At 34.2% G+C, this 27300-nt stretch overlaps 1 protein-coding gene across 3 annotated transcripts in view; it reads left to right on the plus strand.

The window, feature by feature from the left end:
• The window catches only part of NRK (Nik related kinase), a 123933-nt gene that overhangs the window by 79219 nt on the left and 17414 nt on the right, over positions 1-27300 (plus strand). For 2 of the 3 annotated variants that reach the window (XM_073227632.1, XM_037010761.2), the window contains exons 10-23: positions 1770-1848; positions 2957-3132; positions 4693-4753; positions 5151-6312; positions 8406-8513; positions 11264-11331; positions 13126-13220; positions 15679-15776; positions 16756-17114; positions 18627-18963; positions 21808-21994; positions 22448-22603; positions 24376-24519; positions 27069-27227. In XM_073227632.1, coding sequence (XP_073083733.1) covers positions 1770-1848; positions 2957-3132; positions 4693-4753; positions 5151-6312; positions 8406-8513; positions 11264-11331; positions 13126-13220; positions 15679-15776; positions 16756-17114; positions 18627-18963; positions 21808-21994; positions 22448-22603; positions 24376-24519; positions 27069-27227 — 3189 coding nt within the window. The remainder of the gene's footprint in view (positions 1-1769; positions 1849-2956; positions 3133-4692; positions 4754-5150; positions 6313-8405; positions 8514-11263; positions 11332-13125; positions 13221-15678; positions 15777-16755; positions 17115-18626; positions 18964-21807; positions 21995-22447; positions 22604-24375; positions 24520-27068; positions 27228-27300) is intronic. The other variant, XM_073227631.1, reaches the window with a different exon arrangement.

The raw sequence follows: 27300 nt of genomic DNA on the forward strand, positions 1-27300 counted from the left end.
AGAAGATTCCTTTCAGAGCTCAACATACTGTAGCAGTAAACCACATTATTTAAACTGATCCAAACTACCCCTAGTTTAATGATGTTTCCAACCCATCAAGAGATGTATTTTTAAAGGAGGTTTGTTATTTCAAAGGAATGAGCCTATAATGGTGAAAATTTAGGCAATATTAGGAGATATGAGGTGAAGGGGGCATTTACTGGCATTCCTAAAATTAGACTATATAGGAAACCTCCATAATTGTTGGTTGATGTAGTTCTTGTCTCCACCCTATACACTATTCCTTTGTGGATTTCTTTCCCTTTACAAAAACTTACCTAGTATATGCCCTAATTTTAGACCCCTGAAGATGTTGTTAGTTGACTGAATGATGCTCAGATGTTAATAAATGACAACTGCTTGATATTGTACAAACTCACAATATGTTTAAAGGACAGAATCTGGTGACTGATTGGACACAATAGAGGAATGAAAAAAGTCAAATATGATCTTGATATTTTGAGTTTGGGGCTAATCCTGCCCTCAAGTACGAACCTGGGCCTTCTATCAATTTATACCCATGTAATTGAAACAAAAACTTGACCTTGGAACAATTATCTTTAAATCACTCTAATGAAACTACCCTGGGGAGTTTTTTCCTAGTACTATAAGAGGCCAGTTCAGCCTTATTCTTCTGGAGATGTATTTTGGGGAAGGAAGGATGATGACTCTAAAGAGTCATTCATATCAAACTGTCCTCACATGAATGACACAGTTGTAGCATTAGATGAAATTTACACTATGGCTGTCCATTGGGGACATTTTTGTGCTACCAGTTTTCTTTAATCAAAACACAAGAGGCAATAAGTGAATTGAGACACATATTTAACACTTAAGAGAAAAATCCCAGAATTTCCCAACCAATAAGGTAATGAATTTATATAGCACATATTGGCAAGGTTTTTCTTTGTATGGCTGTGTGTCTGAAACAGAATGAAAATCCAGTAATTCAGCACAGACTTGAGGTGCCAGATAGTTAAAATCTTTTTAATGATATCAGAAGCTAATATGTATTAAGTGCCTCCTCTGTCAGACACTTTTACACATAGGTCACCCTTTAATCTTCACAGTCCTTCTTTGCAGGACTTCTTGCTATATTTCTTATTTTTCAGGTAAGGAAACTAAGGCACAGGTAGGTGAAATAATTGGCCTGAGACCACAAAGACAGAACTAGGCTTTGAACCCAGGTGGTCTTACTCTAGAGGGTGTGTTCTTAACAACTGATTACAATATGTCTACCTCTTTTCCTAGGATTTGCAGCTTCCAAAACAGATTCATCCAACTTTTTTAGACTACTGAATCATTCTTTATATATCACTGTGCTTAGCTACTAGTCTGGTTGACTCTTGTAGCCTGAGATTACATATTCTCATTTTTAACCGTAGATACCTGTGATACAAAAGCACAGAAGAGTGCCTATCTCTACTTTTAGTTTACTTCTCCAAATGTAAATCACTAATCACACATTTAAAAAGCCTTATCTATTTAAAAAATATAATTTATTATTGATTTGTCACACCTAGAGAAAGCAAAGCTTTAGGATCTTATTTAATGGGCCATTTGTGTTAAAATGAGCTTTTTCCTCTAACTACACTTTTTAAAATTTATTTATTCCTTAGTGTCTATTCAACATAATGTGTGAAAGAACACTGAGAATCCCCTCTTGAATGAAAAGTATGCTTTGTAGTTACCTTTTCATTAATTCTAAACTTACCTATTTTCCTTTGCAGCCCTGTGTAACCTTCAGCCCTTGGAAGCTCTCTTTGTTATTTTGCGGGAATCTGCTCCTAAAGTCAAATCCAGCGGATGGTAAAGATGAATGATGAATTAATCTCCTAAACTCTTTAGCTTGACATTTTTATGTAGCAGGGAAGTTTTAATTCATTTGGTCTGTCCTGCTTCTACATCCTTGTTGAATTTCTGTCCTTGTTGGACAGTATTTCCTAAACCCCAATACCTTAAGTGGAGGATCTAAATGACTAGGTTTTCATTAAACTAGCTAGGAAATTAGAAAGAAGTAATACCCTCCACAGTATATTATGATGACATTACTGTTCTGGCATTAGTAGCACATTCAGTTGTTTCTCCAGTAAGGGGATGGACCAATGGAAACCATTTGTGAAGTTGGTCAATGTACCTATAGAGTGATTATGATATATATAGCACAGTCGTTTTGCCCATTAAACTACACATCCACAGACCTAGAGAAGAGGACTTGTTCTCTCACGGTGCTACAGGCCAACTAAATTTAGGGATCCTTCTCATTGAAGCTTTTGACCTAGTACCTGAAGCTCTTGTTTATTCTTAGTATTTATTGCTTGCCCTGGTAGAAGTGGTGATCATGATTTGATCGTTGACATTCTTCCTTGTGATTCAATTTAACCTTTCTCACAGATTCAGGTGTTCTGGCTGTATCTGTTTTCATGGCCCAGCTTATGAGATTAGTTAGTCCTGGTGCTATTAACACCCTTTTTTGGATCATTACGTCTACACCTCTCTAGCTCGAAATGCATATAGTCAGGTGAAACATTCAGGCTTCAAAGTATGACGGCTGTTGAAAGTCAATGTGGGCTGCGGGCTAGCCAATCTAGTTTCATGGTCTACATATATCACAGGAACCACTTAATTGCTATTCTACAACTTGCCTTTTACCACGTACATACTTCTAAACTCATTGAAGTTTCTACTATTATTTGGGTCAAAATGCCATTGACTCTGGCCTTTTCTGAGGTTTGAATAGCATTGCTGTATAATGTATATTGCCAAGCTGCAGGATATCTGGCAATTGAATAGACAATTATGGCTAGAGGCAACTCTCTCCAAAAATATGACCTTCAGGGTGACATGTGGGTGGGGGTAGGAGGAGTTGTAACAGGCCTGAGAATGCCGTTCTGTCTCTTTGACTCATTTCTTTTAGGTCCCGCAAGTTCCACAATTTCATGGAAAAGTGCATGATAAAAAATTTCCTATTTCGTCCTACTTCTGCAAACATGCTTCATCACCCATTTGTTCAGAATATAAAAAATGAAGGACATGTTGTTGAGTCATTAAAGAAACATCTTACTGGAATCATTAAAAAGAGACAGAAAAAAGGTAAAATATGTGAGCTTTTATTTTACTGGATGAGAGCAGAATTTATTTTTTTCAGGAAAAATCATATTTATTTAACAATTAGATTGAAAATAAAAATTCTGAGCCCTTCAATATTTAGTTTTTCCACTAATATACCATATGCACTTAATTCTTTATCTCTTGTCTGATCAGCTAGCTGTATAAGATTATAAATTGTTGCCAGTTACAACTGGCAAGTGTTCTTATGCACAAGGACTTTGAAAGCCTCAAGAAGAATTTTGTGATGTACAAATTTTAAGAAAATCCCTAACTAAAGAAATAAAATAAATAAAAACATAACAAAATCTATATCTTAGTGTTCTATTTGGACTTACATTTTAATTCATCTCAATGAGATAAGCAGATTTGTAATTAACCATTTATTAACTGTTAATTTTGAAGTAGCATCTGTGCACCATACAAAGTTTATTTTATATACTAATCTCCTACTTAAAGATATGATTAAAGGAACTAATTTATGCAAATAAAAATAAGCTTTTACATATTAATACCAAAACAGCAGGGTGGATTTTCATCAAATCCAGAGAAAACTACTTAGGAAGTTCTAACTTTATAGGTTGTGTGGCATATTCCACATTTAATTTGGAGATCCGTAGTGTCAAGAGTGGTAATGGAATGGAAAAGGGAGAACCTGAAAAAGATATCAGGCATTCTCAGATTAGCTACAGAGTTGATTGCAGTAGAGCTTCTTCCATCTGCATAACTATATGTATTGTATTTTGGGGTGAGAAGCAGCAGGAGTTAATATACCGAACCATGGTGGAGAATTCATTGGACCGGCATCACAGAAGCCAGCCAGTTTCAAATAGGTCCAGAAAGACCCCACATCTACTCGAGAATTTGCTAATTTCCAGAATTGCATGATTTCCAAAATATTATGTACAGGAAAAGTGGCATTTATACAGAGATTACATGGAAGATGTAAATATAGTTGTCCTAAACACTTCAATGTAGGAAATTCAAAAGAAAACTCTTTTGTTTGTAAGCTTCTATATTGCAGTACAGCACAGCTGACAGGAAAGAAGCCAAACATTTTTAATACGTTAAGTGTAAAACCCAGAATTTAGATCTTTACCTTCTCACTGAAAGGACCAAAGATCCTGACCCTCATTTTCAAAGATCTTCAATGAAAGGACCAAAACTAGGTGTGGGCCCAAGCCATAAGGTCCTTACATCTACATTACACAAGTATAAGCAATGCTCACCAGCCACCTAGAGTTTCTCTTGTCCCTTCTCCCTTTGCCTTTTTCAATTCTTCTTTTCACAATTGTACCAAATTGCTAAATTCTCTTTCCTATGCCAAGACTAATTAGTCTGTGTAGAATAGCTGCACTGTGTTACAAAAGTGTGCCTAGGAGCACAAACATATCTGTATCACCAACCAGGTGTGATTTGAAGGGTTACCTTCTTGTCCTTGTAAATTCACTTGACATTCTGAGCATAATGGGTGCAAATTGACTAAGGTAGATTACATTGATCTCTGCTGATTGTTATGCGTTAATTTTTTTATTTCATCCAAAGGAGTACCTCTGATCTTTGAAAGAGAAGCTATTAAGGAGCAGTACACCATGAGAAGATTCAGGTACATTAGACAAATTACATATGTTTTATGTTAGCAATTCGTATAAGACAGCTGATTGCATACTGTTGCATTTAACTCAGGAAAACATAATCCTTTCTGATACAACAAGTAATAGATTTCTGTTTTCAAGAGATATTTGAGTGGAAATGTTGAAGACTATTTTATTACTACTAAGATTCCTTAATTTCTGGCAACAGAATGATCAGACAATTAATAGTGAGTATATTAGTAATACAAATAATATTTCAACATCATAAGAATGATTCAAGGAAGATTTACTGAAAATATCTTTATTGTAGAAAATGCCCATCTTTTAAAATAAAAACATTTTCTCTGAATGGCTTCACTCCACTGACAATCCTAATGGTATGGCAATCATTTGTATGTTTATCTTTAGAGGACCTTCTTGTACTCATGAGCTTCTGAGACTGCCAACCAGCAGTAGATGCAGACCACTTAGAGTCCTACATGGAGAACCCTCTCAGCCGAGGTGGTTACCTGATCGAGAAGAGCCACAGGTCCAGGCACTTCAGCATCTACAGGGAGCAGCCAGGGTGTTCATGCCACTACAGGCTCAGGACAATGCACCTAGGCCTCTACAGGGGCAAGCTCAGGCACCTCAGCGACTACAAGGGGCAGCTCGGGTGTTCATGCCACTACAGGCTAAGGGTAAAGTTAAGGCATCTAGGCCTCTACAGATGCAAATTAAGGCACCTCCACGACTACGGAGGGCAGCCTGGATGCTCATGCCACTAGAGCCTCAGGTTAAGGCACCTAGGCCTCTACAGGTACAGGCCCAGGTACCCAAAGAGCAGCAGGCTGATGCCCAACATCAGGCATCAGAAGAACTGCAAGATCTGGACCAGGTACCAGAGGAATTTCAGGGACAAGATCAGGTACCTGAACAACAAAGGCAGGGCCAGGTCCCTGAACAGCAGCAAAGACAGAACCAGGTACCTGAACAGCAACTGGAGCAGAACCAGTCACCTGAACAGCCTGAGGTACAGGAGCAGGCTGCTGAGCCCACACAGGCAGAGACTGAGGCAGAGGAGCCTGAGTCATTACAAGTACATGCCCAAGTATTGCTGCCCCTACTGTCACAGAACCACCATGTGCTGTTGCCACTACATTTGGATACTCAGGTGCTCATTCCAGTAGAGGGACAAACTGAAGGCTCACCTCAGGCACAGGCCCGGGCCCTTGAGCCCCTGCAGGCAGCTGGCTCAGTTCAAGTACTGGTAGAGGGACTATCAAGAGACTTACTTCAAGCACCAAACTCGCATAATTCAAAGCCACTTGGTCCACTGCAAACCTTAATGGAAAACCTGTCATCAAACATGTTTTACTGTCAACCAGAACAGGCACGTAAGAAAAAATCAATGGTTTCTAGTCTAAGGCAGGCATTGGCCAAAATACTCTCACCGAAGAGGTTCCGGATAAAGTTATCACGAAGACCTGAAGAATCTGAGCTCTCAGATTTAGAAGCCCACAGGCGAAGGCGCCAACACAGCATGAGGCTCTTCAATCAGCATGAGGAAGAACTGAGACAAGTTGCACATGTAAGAATTTCTGACATTTTTACTGAGTCATATATGCAGAGGAAATATGCTACTTCATACTTATGTTTTCCCTCTGTGAAACCAAATGAAATAAATATCTCTTGTGTCTCAGAGAATATTAACTTAATAATTTGTTCTTCAAATAAATTATCTTGAAATTTCCAGATAATTGTTACTAAATTTGAGAAAAAAAAATTGCTTGACTGATCCAGGTAATTGCTTAGTATCTCCATAGAGATAGAGCTTTAATTATTAGTTTTCTACCTATATTCCCTTAACCAGTAAAGGAACACCATATGCACTTCCAAAATTACTATTTTGGATTTTTAAAATTACCTTCATAGTACAAAATTTCAAACATAAGTCATTAAAACTAAACACAAAATGAATTTAATTTTGTTCCTCTAATCTCTAAGTTAATTTACTCTTTCCATAGAACACTGAATTGTGCTATTTAAATGAATTGCACTAATTTTTGTATTTCAGTATGTTTAAAACAAGGTTAAAATGAGAAGGAAAAGTATTCCAAACCATTTTGTGTATAGTTACCAGATGTATGACTTGTCTCACTAATATTCCACCTGTTTTACATAATTAATGAATGAAGTGGCTTCATGGAACATGACACAAGTTACAAATTCGTCCCTGCGCTCTTCAAATGTCAGATGCAGTATGTTTATTTCTTTACCATATTCTGGATTAGTCAATAAAATATCATTCTTTCAAAATTCCCTAATGTGCGTGGATATAATTTGGCTGGAACTGATTAATTTAATCTAACATATCTAACCTAACAGTCAAGTTTGTGAGCTTCATAAGCAAATTAACGAGGTCAACATGTTTAGGACTACAATTGCTTTCTAATACTTCACAGCATCCATTTACATAAGAGGAATCATTGTAAGGATACTAAATTAAACCTTGGTACCAATATCCATTTATCTAATATAATTAATATATTAATTAAAAATAAACCTTTTCTAAATGTCTAAATAACAGTTTTTTGGGTTGTATCCATTGAGCCAATTGAACAAATGCTATTGCCCTGACATGTTTAACATGAGAAATGTAAAAGCAACAAGAGAAGAAAGGCCCCAAAAGGGGAAATGGATGTCTAGTCTCCAAAAACATGGGAGAAAGGAAGAGAAAGAAACCAGATAGAGAGGTGGAGGTATGAGTCTAGAATGGTGGTATTTACCTGAAATTAAGGCATCTAAAATGCTAATGACTACTCTTAATGAGCCCTAATAACAGTTAGATCTAGCAAATTTTGCATTTGTGAAAAAGACGTTTAAGTATCCCTGAAAGATTTATAGTATTAGTAGCATGGCACATACTTATTGTCATTCAGTGTTTTAAATATATATGTGAGAAGCTATTCTAAAATGGAAGAAAAAGTCAAAAATAATAGTTACTAATCCTATGACCCTAAGATCTTGCACAGACATTCATAACTTTATGTGTGGCTCTTAAAGAAAACATAAAAGAAGAAAATTAATAGTACTATAGTCAAAGTCATAGGTCTTTTGAAATACCTGAAAATTTATTAGAGTTTAGAGCCATACGTGAGTGCTTCAACTCACCAGAGGGAAGGAAAACACATTTTCATTTCTCTTGAACTGAAGAAATACTATTGATTGTCTTAAATGGGAAAACAGAAAATGCTCCTAAATTCCTACAGTTCAATTAGGGGCAAATATTTGCACTGCTGTATTATAGATTTTCCACTTCACAGGAAGACCAAACTTTGTAGTTATAGCCACTTACTAAATATGACAGTTTGGGCTTATAAGTTAAATTTTAGACTGGAGATTCTTAACTTGGGCTTAATAGATGAACTGTAGGTGGTCAGTGATTCCCCTGAAAAGAAATGAGGACATATGTGTCTATATGTAGTTTTCTACAGAGAATCTATAGCATTCCTCAGATTCTGAAAGGGGTCCAGAATCAAATACTATTAGAATCTACTGGTTTACATCAATTGTAACATTTGAAAATTATTCTTTTAAATTGTACATTAAGATAATGATGTTGCTCCTATCACTTGCATTTTAACAACAGTTAAAATATTAATTTTTCTTTTTGTTTCAAAGGACAAAAAAGATGAATCATCAGACAATGATGAAGTATTTCATTCAATTCAGGCTGAAGTACAAATAGAACCATTGCAACCATACGTTCCTAATCCTAAAGGAAATGAAGTAGGTTTCTCAATATGAGTTGCTGTGACATTAATATGTGCCTAGAATAGTGGTTCTTAAACGTTTTTGTTTCAGAATCTCTTTATAGTCTTAAACATTGAAGACCCCCCAAAACTTGTTTATGTGGATTGTGTGATTCAATATTTAATGTATTAGAAATTAAAACAGAAAAAAATTAAACTATTAATTCATTTAAAAAGTAATGAAAGTTAAACCTAACCAAGGAAGTGAAAGACCTATACCCTGAAAACTATAAGACACTCCTAAGAGAAATTAAAGATGATACTAATAAATGGAAATTCATCTCATGCTCTTGGGTAGAAAGAATAAAAAAAAAGTAATGAAGTTATTACATGTTAATATATAAAAAATTAAGAACAGTAACTTTTTCCATCTTGCCTAATGGAAAACAGCTGGACTCTGATATCTGCTCCTGCATTCAATATGTTGCCATATGTTGTTTTAGGTTGAAGTATATGAGTGAAAGCTGGTTTCTCACATATAGGTAGTTGGAAAGGGAGAGTTTTCATAGCTTTTTCAGATAATTTTAATGTACCAAAACTAGAGAAGTTGAATCTAAAACTGTATCAGTGAAATTTTGTATATTCAGTAATATTAAAATCCATTGGTCTATAGTGTGCAATGAATAGATGTTTTGCTTATACCTGGTTTTGTATCATCATGAATTGGTCAGAAAATTTTGGTTCACTATATGTATGTAGATCTTTCCAAGTGTTCACACATTGCATTATACAGCATCAAAAAACAGTATTTGTTAATACCACCATCAATTCCATCAAAAAAGTTATTGAGTATCAGTAAGCTCTGAAGTGCAAGGTGACAGATAAGAGTTTAAAATTTTTATTTTCACTTGAAAGCTCAAATTTTTCATGGCTAACAAATAGCATTAGTTGTTTACCCCTTGATTTGACAGGCTTACTATACTGATTTTAAATAAAATGCCTGCCAAATACCTAAGTTGAATAATCATAATTTGTCTTGTCAGTTTCTTTTAAGTAAAAATGTTGTCTCATTGTTCTTAATCAGCAGAAGGGCTCCACATCATGATATTTAATCCTTCAAGGTGCTTCACAGTAGTTTACTATGTCTTTCATGAACGATTGTTCTTTTGAAATAAGTTCTTTTCTGATAGTAACAATCCTCTGGCATGAATAACAGAGTATTGCTTTATAAATACTAACCACTGGCAGAAGGAACTTAAGCTGGATTCGTGTTATTTTATTACAAGAGGGAATATGCCTCCCTTTCTCCTTATTAAATGATGGTTTTACTCTTACTCTCAGACAATAATTATTACCTTAAGCACGACACCTTAATCAGGGTATATATAAGGAACTGCATCTGACTGGCTTGGAATACATCATTTGCCTTAGTATACGCTATTACTTCTAATCCTTTTCTTCTCCCCATTTTTCAGATCAAATACAGCCAATTCGTATTAGGCATTTACCTTTCTTATTTTTTAGCCTTTATCTCTTATGAGTAATTTTAGCCTCTGGTTTACTACTGCCAATAAACTTTTTGAGATCAGCTTCATGAACCAAGAGGCCTAGACTGGGTCAATGTGACGCCAGCTATCTGAATCTTAAGTGGAAAAAGTCTGTCAGATGCTTGTCCTGCATACTGCCAAACAGCTAGTTACACTTAGAAAACTCACTAGCAAAACAGATGAATGATTAATAACGTTTTTCATTTCTTACCTATCTGTCTTTTGGAGTGTGAAGACAACCTTGGTAAGTCATTACATAGAAAAAAATAGTGTAGTAAAGTTAGCATAGTTTCTAGAAATTATAGCATGATTTTATCAGCATTATTTAAAAATGTAACACAAATTTTCCTCTCTAAAGAATCAGTGTGACTGCTTTGCTCAATGTCAGAATGACTTATTTATTGGGTAGCTAAAAACTATTTTGGGTAGAAAACTAGACATATAAAATTAAATTAGGCAAGGCCCTATCTCCTCCATGGCCCCATCTACTAATGTTGACAGAAAGTAAATCTGCCCCACTAATGGCAACTGGCTTATTATATGTACTCTTTCTTGAGTGCTTTGCTGTATTAGATATATGAACAATAGAATCAAAATTAATTCATTTAGAATTGAAAAAGTTTTTGGAACACTATGGTATTACAGTCAAATTATAAAATTAAAAACATACTTTTTAAAAGATGAGACACTTTTGATTTTAAAAGATGAGACACTTTTGATTTGAGAAAGTTTAATGATGTATCAGTACATGTGTTACAAAATCTTTTGAAAATTTAGGGTTAATTTAAAAGGATGAGTGAATGAGTTTGAACTTAAATTCTAAGTGAGAAGTTTGGACTTCATATAAGAAGTAATATGAAAACATAGAAAGAACATTAAATTAGCAATTGGGAGATATATATTCTGATTATAGATGTTTTTTGACTTGATGTAAAATTTTTAGAAAAGTGATTTTCCCTCACTGGGTTATAGATTCCCCAATAATAAAAGGAGGGTGTGTTTGAATATATGATTTCCAGAATGTGTTATTATACTAAAATTCAAGGATACCATCAGAAATTATGATTAAGCAGATCTAATGTTATAAGAAATTATGAAAACATGATTATTTATGAAAACCAGATTTCATAAGTTGGATTTTTAGAAAAATATCTTTATATGAAGAAAGGCATTTCCCATAAACTAATAGCTCAAAGGAATTTATGATTGAGAATTCTGATGTGTTACATGTGGCCCTAAGGTCCAAGAGAGATCTGCTTCAATGCCTTACAATCAGGATTATGCACACCATGTCAAGTTCTCTTCAAGGTATGTGTCTCTGATTTCTATATTCAAATTACTCACAATTTACTATCATGTAAAATTAAAGCTTACTTATTTAACACTAAGTTCTGTGTGAAGTCAAAGCTGAAATATTAATGTCAACATCATCATCAATGGTATTATTGACCCATATTTAAAACCTTATCTGCAAAGATCCACTAACTAGCTCTTTCATATTTGGACATACTGCAATCTCAGTGCCATTTAGTTTAATAATTAGTTTGTAAAATCCACAATTTAATACAATTATCAACAGTGCATATTTTGACAGCTTTCAATTAGTAATTTACCGTAAAAAATCATGAAATTTCATGTGTATCATTTACTTCATTTACACATTTTGTCATATAGTACACCATAGATATCATCTACTACATGATAAAATGTACAAACAATCCCTAATCTCAGAAGCTAATGCCACAGAATGGGCAAGCCTGAAATGGTTTAGAGGAAAATGGATATCTAAATCTCAATATGATATCAACGATATTTTACACTAGTCACTCTATTTTTTTATCTCTAATATCAGTGATCTTCAGTAATTTTCAAACATCATATTTGATGTTTTAGATGTTGTGTGCAATGTGTTATATATGAAAGCTAAATTTTATTGTAGATTTTCCTTGAGAATCATATCCCTTCTAACTCCAACTCATAGTGGGCAGAACTTAGCCTATATTCATTCACTTGGGCATTTTGTTAATATTTATTGAGCACTTACTATATTCAAAATATTGAACGGTATGGTCACATGGCATAGAGTAGGTAGTATGTAGTATGTATATTCCTATTTCATGATTTATTGAAACCCCATATATTTATGCTCTTATATTTAACTAGTATGCAGAAATCTTAGAAAACTGAACAGCAAGATTGGGATGATCTTTCTCTTTCTTTGCATTCAGTGAATGATTTTTCCTGGTCCTTCTGATTATAAGGACTAAATCAGTTTAGTTTTGTGTATACGTTTTTGGTATCATGAGGTATGACTTCAATAAAATTCAATATATAAAAATCAATATTGCTATTGTTTACACTGGAGTTGGTTGTCCATGTGCAAAAGGATTTTTGAATTTATGAATAGCGTATATGTTAAATTTAAATATGGTTAAATTTATAGAATTAAATGAAAGTTGACTCTTCCAACATTTGGGGGTCATAGAAAAGACTTGTCCATTCCAGGCCTAAATCACTAACCAAATTCCTTCTTATATAAACATTCCAAAGAAAGTACAAAATTTTGCAGTACTGGTCCAAAGAGATTTTCTAAATAGTCCCTGAATTTGAATAGTAGAAACTAAAGTGTCTTGTTTATGTGTCCATCCATCTATCTATGTAAATCAGGAACAGGGCATTAAAAAATACAAGTGCCAAGCATTTGAAATTAGGATGATAATAGTGGACTATTTGGCATAACTATAACTTAGCTTTTTTATCATGTTAAAATCCTCACATAAACTATTATGCTTATTACTGTGTTACCAGGGTAATAATAATGTCAATATTAGCTCAAAAAAGTTTATAAGAATTTTTATTAAAAAATATGTGAAGGAAGCATATACTATATGGAAATACCTTTTCATATTTCAGAAATTGTTTCCCTGTCCTAGATAAATAAGCAGTTTTGGGGGGAAATGGAAATTAGAAAATATTACTTAAGATCTATTTCTTTTCTGTTTGATATATAACCATATGCTTAAAACTTTTGTCTTTGTATTGAGTTGTATATCCCCTTGATGAATGTTAGGACTTAGCACATGCTTTTCTGTCTTCAATTAGTGTTCCTCAGCGATCTCTTTTGGAACAAGCTCAGAAGCCAGTTGACATCAGACAAAGGAGTTTTCAAAATCCTCAGAATTGCCCAGCAACATCAGGTGATTAAAAGCACAAAGTTTAAATAGCCAAAACATGGATCCACTGTTTTAACAGTTTATATTGCAGAAGTCAAGAAGGAATGAATCAAAAATCTGAGGGAGGCCAAGTAGGATTAAGATCAGGAAGCCGTCAGATTTGACAATTGTGTTGTTGAGTAGTGACCTTTGAGAAAAGGAAAGTGATTTTCTGAAGTTTCTTCTTTCAGTTGGGTCGCAGTTAGGTATGTGCCTAGGGAGGTGGGGGATGTCAACTGTACTTTCTATGCCATGTATGAAAAATATGAGACAGGAACTTGGGAGAAGCCTTTTAACACACTAAAATTTATGGTCAATCTTTAGAATATTGAACTATTAGAAAGAATAGCTGTTCATTTGTTTTATTTATCAGTTTGTTGGTTCACCTCCCTGAAGTAAGATGTTACAGTATCTCAAAACTGAATGTTACAAATTGGTGTTTTTACTCAAAATACATGAAAAAATTAATAAAATCATAGAAAATAACTTCACAAATTGTGATACAAATTTCAAAAAGTATTTTATTTTATGATGTGCTTTTGAGAGTATAAATGAATTATAGATTTGTAAAATACTAGGATAAACAAAGCCAAAATTGTGCCTTAGATCTTAAAATCTGGCATTAGCTACTTTTAAGCAATCCAAGTAAACTAAGCATGGGAAAAATACCTGATCAAGTCCCAAGCCATCTGTAAAAATGTAACATACAATTTTATTGAACTGTTAATAAAAAAGATATATAAGTATCCTGTATAAAAATCATATCTTTGAAGACCTGAGCTTAAAAGCCCCACTCTTCTTAGGAAATTCAGGTAATGGCAGAATTATTTTAAATAGTAGTATCGCCTAGTGTAGAAATACTATCTTGTGAGAAATAAGATAAGCCTGCATGAAGGATAACTTTAGGAATTTTCCCCCACAGTATCCTTCTGGTTTGGCTAGGACTAATTTTGCCAGTATCAGGCAAACAACTAAACATTTAAGGTTCATTCATATTGCATTTTTTGAAATAAGGAAATTCTGCATTATGTTCCAAAGCAGTCATGAACACTGCTGTGGATAACATCTGTGTAGATAATTGAAGTTCTTTTCAACTCTAAATAAAATTCTATTATTTTGTCATATGTGCCACATAGCCCATTGAAGTTCCCATGAGATTGCACACTTCAGGCAGGGAGTCAGAGCACCTTACTCCAGGTTTGCCTCAAATCTCAAACACTCAAAATTTTTATTTAGTCTAACGATAGAAATGTTTTTCTGCAGACCAATGAACTGCAGAAGTACAACAGTGCTATAAGATGCAGACACAAATTGTAGGATATGTTCAGTATAATATTCAGAAAAGATAGCAGTGTTTGTAGATACGTGTTTTTTGGAGTTCTAGTGTCTATACTTTGGCTATATTTAGCAGGGCTGCAAATAAAAAAGGACAGTACTGTTTATATTTAAAATTCAAACACACAAAAGCAATAAACAGGGACTTTAGTGCTCCCCTAGTGAATCTTTTTCTAAGTACATTCACTGATTTCTACTGATTTTTGAGCCTAAATATTCTCACCGTATTTTAACAATAGGTGTTATTTATTATACTACAAACCCTAATTCAAAAATCCAGACTTCCAATCCAGATAAATTTACATCCTAAGTGGTGGAAGCATTCACACTATAGAACTGAGCTCTGCATTGATAGCAACTAGCCAAATGTGGCTATTAAAATTAAAACTAAGTTGAAAATGAAATAAAATAAAAAACTCAACCCCTCAAACACACTGGTCATATTTGAAATGTTCAATAGCTATATGTGGCTAGTGGCTAATATATTGGACAGTGCAGATATAGAACATTTCCTATTACTGCAGAAAGTTCTGTTGCACGGCATCACTATAGATATGTTCCCAGCTTTATAAATAGGTTAAGGTTTTGTCTCTTTTCAATTGTTCACTTCTCAAGTGTATTAAATATTTGAGGGTATATCATTGAGAAGATATTGGGGGATTGAGATTGCAGGTCGACTCTCTTGAGAGTTTTGCCTAATCTATCATCTTTAATACACTGTTAGGCTCTTTTCTGGTGATTAGTATGGGAGGCCAGTGGTGTCACACAGCCCTTTCTATTCTTGATATATTACTTTTAAAAATGGAACTTTTTATCTACCAGTATTACTGTGTACCTTTGTACACTGAGAGGGATATTTAGCAAGTGCACACTTAATATTATCAAGAGATAAGCCAAGTAGATTTATAGACAGAACAAACTTTGAGCCTATCACTATTCCTGAAAACAGAACCTAGGATCCTGACCCCATGAGAATTTATCAGGTTATATTTTTTTGAATGGAAAGAGGCTATAAGAAAAACACCAAAGGACTGAACTGGTGCATTATAAAGATGAAGGGAATGGCTGTGATCACTACTGTTATTAATGCCTTTTTGGCATTCCACAGAATCTTTTTCTGAGGAAGAGAGCCCCATGACCTGGAGGAGGTCCCAGTCATCACCACCTTATTCTACTATTGATCAGAAGTTACTGGTTGATGTCCATGTAGGTTTCCTTTTAATTTTCAATTTATTTTGACTTATATATTTTCATCTTCACTTAAGGGAAAGGTTAAAGGGTGTTTAGCTTTTAAATTACTCTTTAAATATAGATTTCCATTGTTAGTGAGTATGCAGAATATGAAATTGAATTTGAAATGGAAAAACATTTAATTGATCATAAAATATTTTATTTTTGCATTCTTATGTTGGAACACACTTCTAAAAAGGAGTGATAAAAAGCTATTTGTAGAAGCTAATTTCAAATTAAGGAATAGAAAATTGAGAATGTTCAATTATTGTCTATTATCATTTCTTGGATGATGAGGCAATACATAAAAATAAAACATTTAGCAAAAAATAAAATGCCCTCTGCATAACTAAAAAGTCTTCCAGTTCTTTTCACAGTGTACTTACAGATCATTGTTTTATTTCTGTAATTATCCCTACCTTACCATATATATCCCTTTCAGACTGCCCAAAGGATGCTTATATTCCACATACCATACTTAAAGGTGGATTTATATTAATTTGCTTCTTATAATTGTTTGAGTTATTTTAAGACAACATATGTTATATAAAATCTAAACCTGGCAAATTAACATATCAATTTTAAGAGTTATGTGTTATCCCAATATCAGAGGATAAAATAAAAGGAAAAAGTGACTATATCTTCCATAGAGCATCAAATCATTTGCTCTACTCTCCAGTACCACAAACAATGTCTATTCCTCAGCAGACAAACAGGGTCAATAAAAAAACTAATTAAATGTTGTCCTGTGTGATCCAGAAAGGCTATTAATGATCATAGCCAAAGGTTTGGGTTTTGGCATCTCATCCTCACAGAAATGTTGGCTCTGTCTAGTGTGTGAACATCTTCACTTCAATGGAAAATATTTTAAAAATATTGTCATCTTGGAAACTTTTCAATCTGGAAGAAAAAGAAAGGCTACTAGAGACTACATTAACCTTTCTTGTGCACACAGGTTCCAGATGGATTTAAAGTAGGAAAAATATCACCCCCTCTTTACTTGACAAATGAATGGGTGGGCTATAATGCACTCTCTGAAATCTTCCGGAATGATTGGTTAACTCCTGCACCTGTCATTCAGCCACCTGAAGAGGGTGGTGATTATGTTGAACTTTATGAATCTGGTGCTGATATTGATGGTCATGATGATTCTAATGATGTTTATGAAGATACCACTGACCATAACAACGGCAATGTCTTGGATAACCAGGTCGATCAGGCTGTTGATGTCGGTGAAGACCATGACGATGATGACAAGGATGAGGTTGTTGATGGCAAAGGCAATAATTGTGATGATGATCCTAGTTGGCCAAGGTTGGTTTCTGGAATTACTTGCACTATCCATGTTTTGTAATTTCAGAACTATTTGCATCTTTAATTTTCAAAAATTATTACAAAGAGGGGGAATGAATCGCACTTGCACATTGGCAAATGACTGGTTTTCAACAACAGATTTTAAAGAAATAGATTTACACTTGAATGAAAAACAATTTTGCATTTTTTATATTATAGTTTATTAGAATTCAAGTATTTATTAGGTTCTTCATAGCTGGAATTGTTGGGGTGTTACTGTTAAAATTAATGCCACTGGATCACCCTACCCTAAAACCACAATGACTGTGAGAAATGGGGTGAAAAATGAAGTCATGTGCTACTTAATATCTATAAGATAAAGCCCTGATATTTGTGGACAAAATATCTAAATATGCTGAGAAAAATGGATTGCAAACTGGATTCTCACTTGATATTGTTAGGCTGAAACTTACTAACATAGCATCATGCTTGAAATTCTGAAAACTTCTGTAACTAAATTCAGTACTCATTCAATTTGATCCTCTTATGGAATAGCTGCTCAAAGTGGTAATATTTAGTGAAGTAGTGTTTTTGGCATACCACCAGTTGTTTGTTATATATATAGTTCTTTGCTCCCACTCTAAACAGTCACAGTGTGATCTTATTTGCATATGCTCCTGGTTTGTATTTAAACTGCTATCAAAGACATTTAATATAGTACGTTTACATTTTTTGAAAAATAACAGTGTGAGAATTGTTTGCCTTATAATATTGAAATTCATATATTGTTTTGGTTATTTCAAATGTTTCTCTTTTGCCAACTAAAAACATATACCAGGAATTCCATTTTCAAATAAATTTGCTTATAGAATTATCATAGATATATGTTTATGTTCTCATTTATGCAAAAGATCATTGAGATGTTTTCTTACATGTGATGTCCTTTGTAACTAATTAAATAACTATCTTAGCTTAATGCTATCTGTATTACTGAACTTCCTGGTGGCAGTAGTAGAACAATCAATGGAATTCTGTAGCCAAGCAGTCAATACATATGTTAGAAAAGCAAGGCACATGTTAAAATTAACATAAATTATATATATATTGCAAGAAGAATTACTGAAATATGTTGTGGTTGAGAAAAAAACATGGGCTTGATCATTCATGTGGCTGTGAAGTTGCAAATGCATGAAGTAGTCTATTATATACGAAGAAAACATATTCTTGCTACTAACCTAACACATGTTCTTAATAAAGGATGTAATTTCTCTTCCAGATGCAAGTTGTCTTCCATCTGCCACCCAAATGCAGCCAGGCAATTGGCAGTGGCTATTGTATTCAATATTTAAGATTGACAGAACGTAGGGACATTTTTCTTGTCTGTGCCATACCAATATGATTCACGTAGAGCAAAAATGTGCCTGGTCTTATGGTATATATGTATAAGACACATCCTAATATTGTTTCATTTGCTGACTTTCAAATGTGTTTTTGTTGGGTTGTTTTCTATCATTAATTGGATCTTGTTATCAGGCCAAGTTATGACAGAAGTAGGAGCTGCAAACAAGATGGTAGAGATAGAAGTGATAGAGAAGAAGGAACCTGCAGCAGCTATGGACGCCAGAGAGCCAGTAGAAGCAATGGAAGAAGTGCAGCCAGTGGGAGTCATGCAACCACTGGAGACCATGAAGAGCACAGAGCCAATATATACACTGGAAGCAGCGGCAAGGAGGGTAATGAAGGTAAGGGAGTCAATGGAACCACTGAAGAGAGTGGAGCCCTTGAATTCAATGGAGGAGAAACTTGCTCAGAGACAGATGGTCCAGGATTGGAGAGACCAACATCACAGGACTTTGAACATCAACAGGAGGTAATGTACCAATTAAAAAGGAGAAGAAATTCCTCTCCTGTGAATGTGTTTCCTCACATGATAGGTCACATTTCTAGCCATTAATATATTTTCAATTTCTCCCCCACAGCCTTTAAACATCTTTAATCACAGCTATAGATAGGTCTTTACTAATTTGGGTGGTTCCTCTTTACTTATAGGAACAAAAGCAGCTTCTTTGTTTACCTGTTATGAAGAACATGTTTGTGGTAGTGTCTGAACACATACAAACATTTTTTCTGGGAAGTTTCATTGTGGTAAAATACACATAACATAAAATTTTCCATTTTAATCATTTTAAGTCTAAAATTCAGTGGCATTAAGTACATTCATATTGTTGTACAACCATTACTACTATTAATTTCTAGAACTTTATCAACATCCCAAACAATTAAACAATTAACTCCCCACTCTCTCTCCTACCAGTCCTTGCTAACCTCCATTCTACCTTCTGCCTAGGTACCATATAGTAGAATCATACAATATTTGTCCTCTGGTGTCTGACTTATTTCACTTAGTGTAATATTTTCAAGGTTTACCCATGTACCAGAATTTTCTTCCTTTTTAAGGCTGAATGAATGGTATTGCATAGCATTATTATATCACATTTTACTTATCCATTCATCTATTGATGAACACTTGGATTGTTTTCACCTTTTGACTATCATGAATAATTCTGCTTGTGAACATTGGTATACATGTATCTGTTGTTGAAGTAGTTTTCAATTATTTGGGCTACATACTTAGGAATAGAACTGCTGCAGTGGAATTGCTAGATTCTATTTTAACTTTTTGAGAAACTGTTAGCACATACAGTTTAAACAAAAGTAATCCACTGGCTTTAGACAATGATTTTGTCATTTGCAAAACATTTATTGACTTTGTGAATAGGTTTAAAAATATTCAAGTAGTTGTACTGTTCACCATGTAAGAACTTATTCACCATGTAAGAATTCGTTCACCATGTAAGAACTTGTTCATTATGCTTCAGAAGATTGGAGACAGACAAGAATCAGGCTTGAGATGGATTAATGATTGTGCATTGGGCAATGACCCCCCTATACAGAATTTTATTGTTGTTAACAACCATTTGATCAATAAATATGAGAGATGCCCTCTCAAAAAAAAATATTCAAGTAGCTTTAAAGATGCTAGACCAATAGGAATTATCACAGAAAAGATTTCCTGGCACACATGGTATTTGAATTAATTATTGACAAATGGGGAGTATTTGGATATCTGAAAACACAGGTGAGATTCCAGACAGAGGAAATATCATGCCAATTTACTTCCCCAGACTATTTGCCTATCACACAAACTGGCTTAGAAGATGCCATGCTCTCTCATGAATTAGTGCCCTTGTGTAAGCTGTACCTCTGTCCATTAGGTTGCCCCCTCACTTCTCTGCCTGATGAACTAGTCATAGGATGCTTCATGGTCCTACTCATATGATTTTTGAATTTCCAAGGCAGAATCATATACCCCTTCCTCTATGCTTGCAAGCATTTTTGCTCATAGTTTCATTTTAGTACTTATGATATAACTTAGTTATTTATTTGCTTTTATGTCACACTAGATTCTGAACTCCTAAAAGGCAGGAACTATGTTTAATCCATCCTTGATGACTTTTCTCTACCCACTTACCCAATCCCAGGGTCCATCCTAGGGCTTGTCTATGATAGGCACACAATAATTATGGAAGAAATCAATGAAGGAGAGAAACAAAGAAAAAAATGGAGGAAGGAAAGTCCTCAAATGGTTTCTAATAGGAAAGCAGTATCAGTGGAAAAGTAGGTTTGTCTGTCTATCCATCCACCTACCTACCGGTCTAATTAAAGACATTAAAATAGGATGCACCAACATAGTTTTCATAGCACTGCTGGATAGCTCCAATAATCCCAAGAAATGTTTTTGATGTTTATAGAGTGAATGGATCTTCCTTTCATTTTAATTAAAAAGGACATGTTGCCATACATACATTTTTGTGGTTGGAAATGTCATAAAAACAAGCTGTTGACAGGGCAGAGCAACTCTCAGTGCCAGCAATCACTGTTTAGACACAAAGAAATGCTTATCAACAGATAGGCTTACCAAAAAGTTTGTATGTTTTCCACAGCATATGGCATCCCACATAAATTCTGTCACATTTTGTGTTTTGTATCCTTGAGTTTTTTCCTTGTAAGTTAATGGAAACTGGTACATTTTCAGTAAAAATATTCACACTTGAATTTGTGTTGGTTGATTTTCCATCATTAGCTTTCTCATTTGACAAAGTAAAAGTAATATCCCCACCCTGGTGCTCTTTTAAAAACATCTTTTTCAAAACATTACTTTTGGCAGAGCATAGCTGAATGTAAGCTTTGCAATCAAACAGACCTCAGCTTTAAACTATAGTCCCCCTACTTAGCTCTATGACTTTGAATAAATTATTTAACTTCACTAAGCTTAGTTTCCTTATAAATAAAATGGAGATAATTATACTTACTTTCTGGGCTGTTGTAACGATTCATAAAGATGTAAATAAGATGCCTAACAGGGTACCTTGTACACAGTAAAAGTTCCATATATATTAGGTCCCCAAATTGACAGCTAGGGACTTCAACCTCCTTGAATTTCTCCTCTGATATCAATTGTTTCAATACAGATTAGTGCTATTTCCTCGTAACATTGTTGAGTTCTTCTGGTAAATGTGTATTTTATAAGAGTACAGAATTATAGATGTTACAAATTTTGCATTCTGTTTTTCAAATTACCCCAAAGCATATTATATTTCTCTCACTGTTAATCTCCTAATAAAGGCAAAATACATTTTCAATCTTCTTTTAGGAGCAAGGTGGTAGAAGTGAGGCCTCAAATGCCATTGTCTCAGGTAGTGTACCCGCAGTACATGATGATGAGGATGACAGTATGGACATATCAGAAGCATCAACAGAATCAGATTTTTCTGCCAGCCGCTCATCTTCTTCCAATGGTTGTGGGAGGACTGCAACTGTTGACTTTGCCAGTGCCATCTGTGAGTGTGTTTAATATAATCTCCAATTGCAGCAATCTGTTCATATGTTAAATAAAGTGTTTGACCACTGGTTCATGATCTAAAAAGAACCAAATCATTCTGATATTCTGGTGACATAAATTCAGATGGATATTTGCTTTAAAAATACATTCTTCACTGAGTTTATGACACCTATGTTTGAACTACAGTTGAGAAACTGAATCCCCTCATCCGGGTTTTTTTTTCTTTAATCAAATCACAGTAACTTAAAATACATTCGTATCCAGAAATGTATTCTAGCCATCATAATTTGTGTTATCTGATGGTTTAGGAAAATGATACTTCCAGTAAAAAAATAAATTACAATAAAGGAAAATGAGCTTTACTAGGCTGTGTCTTACTTGTAGAAACACTCAAGCAGATATGGTGTATACACTAGTTATTTCTCAATATCTCCCCCTTACTTCTTCACAGTATATGCTGGGTTAGTGAACGTACTTAAAAAATCACCTAAGCGAACCCCTGAAGTCAATGTTAACCCACTATATGTCTCTGCTGAATGTAAAAAACCACTAATCCACATGTATGAAAAGGAATTCACTTCTGAGATCTGCTGTGGTTCTTTGTGGGGTGAGTTTGGTTTCTTAAAACTGAGTTACTTTAACAGAACATATTTACACCTATGTAGCAAACTTGTGAAAAATCAAAGATGTGAAACATTTGCTTGAGATTGCCAAGCCATTTCCAAGCAAATAAAATATATACATATTTAAGCAGTTTATTTGCTTATTTATTTCCTCATTTACTTTCACTCAGTATTGTGTGCTGTTTGAATTGGTGCTCTCTCCCCTTTTTATTGTTTTTAACCTGAATTAGTTTGGCTAAAAAATAAAATTGGACTAGGTTATGATTATTTGGAAATTTGAGTTCAGTGTTTTTAATTTAGAGTAATGTGCAGCATATCACACCTAATGAGATATTATAGGAAAGATTCCTGCTGTTTCTTGTTTAAATAATCTTTAGGATATATAAAGTTCCTTCTATACCATCTTAACTTTGCCAGACTTTTTCAATCCTTTGTTACTGAAGAATTATAACCACATCAGTAGTGCTCAGACAATGTTTTGCCTCAAGCTAGTCTGTACCATAAATGAAATAGAATAAATGAATGCAAGGAGGGCAGATCCCCAAAGTAAATGCCAACCACTGACTTGCAATTTCATAGGTTTTGCTTTTTATGATTGAACAGGGACAGAATTTTAAATAAAAAATACAGCAGTGTATCAAATATTATAGTTACATGGATTGAACACCTTTGGAGAAAAAAATGTCATCCTCAAAGTTTTGCTAATAGTAAAGTGTCAGATAACAAGAAAGCAAAGTTTACTTCATTATCACTTCAGTCAAGCAACTACTCAAAGATGTAGTTAATGTTTAGTAATTTATTTTTATAACTTGTGGTTTTACATTTTGAAAAATAAGATTACAGTCAAAATTGACTGTACTTTCTCTCTTCTGATTCCCCTGCGGGAGGAAATGCAGTTCCTAAACCTGCCAGAGGCCATTAGTTAGAGAACTGGTAAAGGACAGAGTGGGAAAATGAAAGCAGAGAGACACTTGTCTTTTCTCCTTGTACCCTCAGAGCACAAATATTCTATATGTAGAAGGAAGACACTGAAGGTGTTATCCCTTACATTACTTTGCTTATTTCTCCTGTGTCTCAGGTAATGGGGAAAACTCCCACAGTGGTTTGAAATGTATTCTAACTTGAGTTCAACCTTTTAGTTTAGTTGTCTCATTTGGTCTTTAAACAGTACATATAGTTCAATGAATAGAGCCAGCAGATAAATAACTGAGTGTAAAAATTTAGGGTCATGAAAGTACAAAGTAATTTCATAGGCATTTAGCAATGCAAATTTTATTACTATATGCATGACCAAAGAATCACTCAACTTAAAAACAATTTACATGTAAATGTTTAAAAAGCATTATAACCCTTATAGTTAGGAATGAAAAATCAACTGAATTGATGTCTTTGTATGCATTAGACATCCTTAATGTTTAGTGGTAACTTTGAAAAGGATGATTGATTTTTATAAAGTTTGGGACATTACTGAAGGGTGCTGAGATACATAAAGTTCTATTTGTGAGATGGTGCTCCAGACACTAGCCAGTAGAATATTGTCAGGGGGTGTTATTGTGTATATTTTAATGTATTCCAATGAAATTTTTTCTGTTGGTAGAGTGCATTGTTAAACAGAATGAGCTTAACATTAGCCTAAAATGATAAAAGTCACCATCACATAGATCATCATGCTGGAGTAGCAAAAATACTAATATAAATTCAATTATAAAAACATGATAAGAGCTAATCTAGCATTTTTGTTTTTATATATGAACAGGAGTGAATTTGCTGTTGGGAACCCGATCCAATCTGTATCTGATGGACAGAAGCGGAAAGGCAGACATTACTAAGCTTATAAAGCGAAGACCATTCCATCAGATTCAAGTTGTAGAGCCTCTCAATTTGCTGATTACCATTTCCGGTTTGTTTAAGAACTAAAATTAGCTGAGTAATTAAGCAGATTAATTAGGTTGCAAACTAGGCTAAAGACTTTCTCAGGTGAAAGTGTTCATAGGAAAGCACTTAAAATATAACCTTTATTTGGGACACCAAACTTTCCTACCTGTATTTTCTTATCTATTTACAATTTAACTCTGACTCTCCTTTGGTATATGGATATTTGATTATAATGCACCAAACCTAGGTCAGTGATAAGGAAATCCATTCTATTTACATCCTTTCATGTCTTTTCTGAGTAACGACCTACAATTTTATAGCTCACAATTTCACTTACCCATGCACACACGACAACACTAGTTTCCATCAGATACCTTTCTTGTGATGCATTAGAAGCAACAAAGAACACAGTGGACAAAACTGGATACAAATGAAACTATTTTCTCTGGCACAAACTTACCGTAAGGGCCTAGAGATAGAGTTAGTAACAAGAATGCATCCCCTAACTCTACATTCTTCCCACATAGTGGTTGAACTTCTTAGGGTTAGTCATTCAGAGCTCAAACCTTTGAGTATAAAAGAGCAAGAAGGTGGATGTTAATAATTTGTGATTACCAAAGAGTACTTAGTATCAGAAAAGCACTATCATTAGAGCTGACTACAGGCAAAAGATGACTGACAAAAGGATAAGAAAAATAAAAATGGTTTGACTGTTGAATAAAATGATGTTAATCATAGTTATTTATGTGTTTATATACTTCCTGTCTATACCTAATGGCCATACATCACATTAATTCATGATTATGTATATTCTCAAATATGGTACTTTAAGTTTTGGTTAGAGGAAAAAATCTTCTACAAATATGCTAGAACTTCATGATTTTTGAATCATGTTTATGTTTTTTTATTTTTAATTGCTCTTAACATTTCATGGTCATTTATTTATAATTCATTTACAATTACACAGAAGCAACATATAGTTTTTGAAAACATCCGGGTGGCTTAAAGACTGCACATCTGGGTAACAGATTCTTTACCTTTTTTACAGGCTCCCCTAACTCAAATGTGCCTTTTTTCATACTCAGGTTTCTCTCAAAATGTGGATTTTTTTCCACTGAATATTACTGAGAACATTAGTGTAGAATCTACCTAATATTTTAGAGCACAAATTTATTTTGCCAATTAAGAATAGAAAGGCAATAGAAATTGATGTCTGAATTCTAACTGCTTCAAAATGTCATGTAAAACTATTTAAGATTAATCACGTAAATAAAAATCCTTTTGTTGGGCCTAGAAATCTTGTAATAAACTTTAAAAATGAATACAAAGTCTCTATTTTGAAAAGAAATGTGATTATTTTTATTGAAGTATAGTTGATATACAAGTTTATATCAGTTTCAAGTATACACCATAGTGATTTGATAGCTATATACATTATTAACCCTCACCTCAACTACTGTAGTTACTATCTGTCAACATACAAAGATGTTGCAGAACTATTGACTATATTCTCTATGCTGTACTTTAATCACTGTGACTAATTCATATTATGGTTAAGATTTGTGCCTTGTTATCCTTTTCACCTCTTTCACCCACCCACTCCAACCTCTCCCCCTTGGTAACCACTGGTCACTTCTCAGTGTCTGAGTCTATTGCTGTTTTGTTCTTTTTGTTTTTAGATTCTGCATATAAATGAAATTATGTGGTATTTGTCTTTCTCCACCTGATCATTTCACTAAACATAATGACCTCTAAGTCTATCCATGTTGTTATAAATGACAGGATTTCTTTCCTTTTTTTATGACTGAATAATATTCCATTGTACATATGTACCACCTCTTCTTTATCCATTCATCCATTGGCAGATACTTTGGTTGCTTCCATATCTTGGCTACTGGAAATAATGCAGCAATAAATATGGGGGTGCATATATCTTTTTGAATCAGAGATTTTGTTTTCTTCAGGTAAATTTCTACAAGTGAAATGTGTAATTTTAATGGCCTGTTTTTCCTAAAGGAATTGTAAAAATTTGATGGTATTTATAATTAGAAAATTAATATTAAATATAAATTGGGTTGAGAGATAAATAATAAAACTGTTCAGTTATTTTGAAAATAGATTGGAATGAAAGAGCAAAAAGAGACCCACCCTACTGGCCTTGAATGCCTAAGAGACAATGTATCAGACATCTGTCTCATATATACACATTATCAGGAAGGGTCATGACTTAGAAAAAAGCCAAAGGACAAATGAATGGATAGTAATTCTGTTGCCTGCACAGTAGCAGTCTTAACCTTTCCCCAAGAAGTATTCCACATTCACTTCAGACAGGCTCGTCGGTAGCTGGTAGACAGTTTGACTATCCCTTGGAAGTGAGAGAATAAGAGAGACTCTGCTATCATATTTCCAAATTCTGGAGAGAAGACCCGGGTGTAGTATAGTTTTTTAAACGTGTTTTTTTACTTCAATGAAAACATTTGGTCAAAAAGGCAAAATACCTATACTTTTCTGTTCTTCTAATATATATGTAAAAATAGACTGAATTGAAACACTGTATGTATCTTTATCTATCAGGCCGTAAGAACAGACTTCGGGTGTATCATTTGACCTGGCTGAGGAACAAGATTTTGAAAGATGATCCAGAAAGTAAAAGAAGACAAGAGGAAATGCTAAAGACAGAAGAAGCCTGCAAAGCTATTGATAAGTTGACAGGCTGTGAACACTTCAGTGTCCGTAAGTCACATTTCATATTTACTATACGTATTTGATATACTATTTTGCTTCCTTCATTTGATGAAGTGCATTG

Source organism: Manis javanica, chromosome X (genome assembly GCF_040802235.1).
Source record: "Manis javanica isolate MJ-LG chromosome X, MJ_LKY, whole genome shotgun sequence".
NCBI lineage: Eukaryota > Metazoa > Chordata > Mammalia > Pholidota > Manidae > Manis > Manis javanica.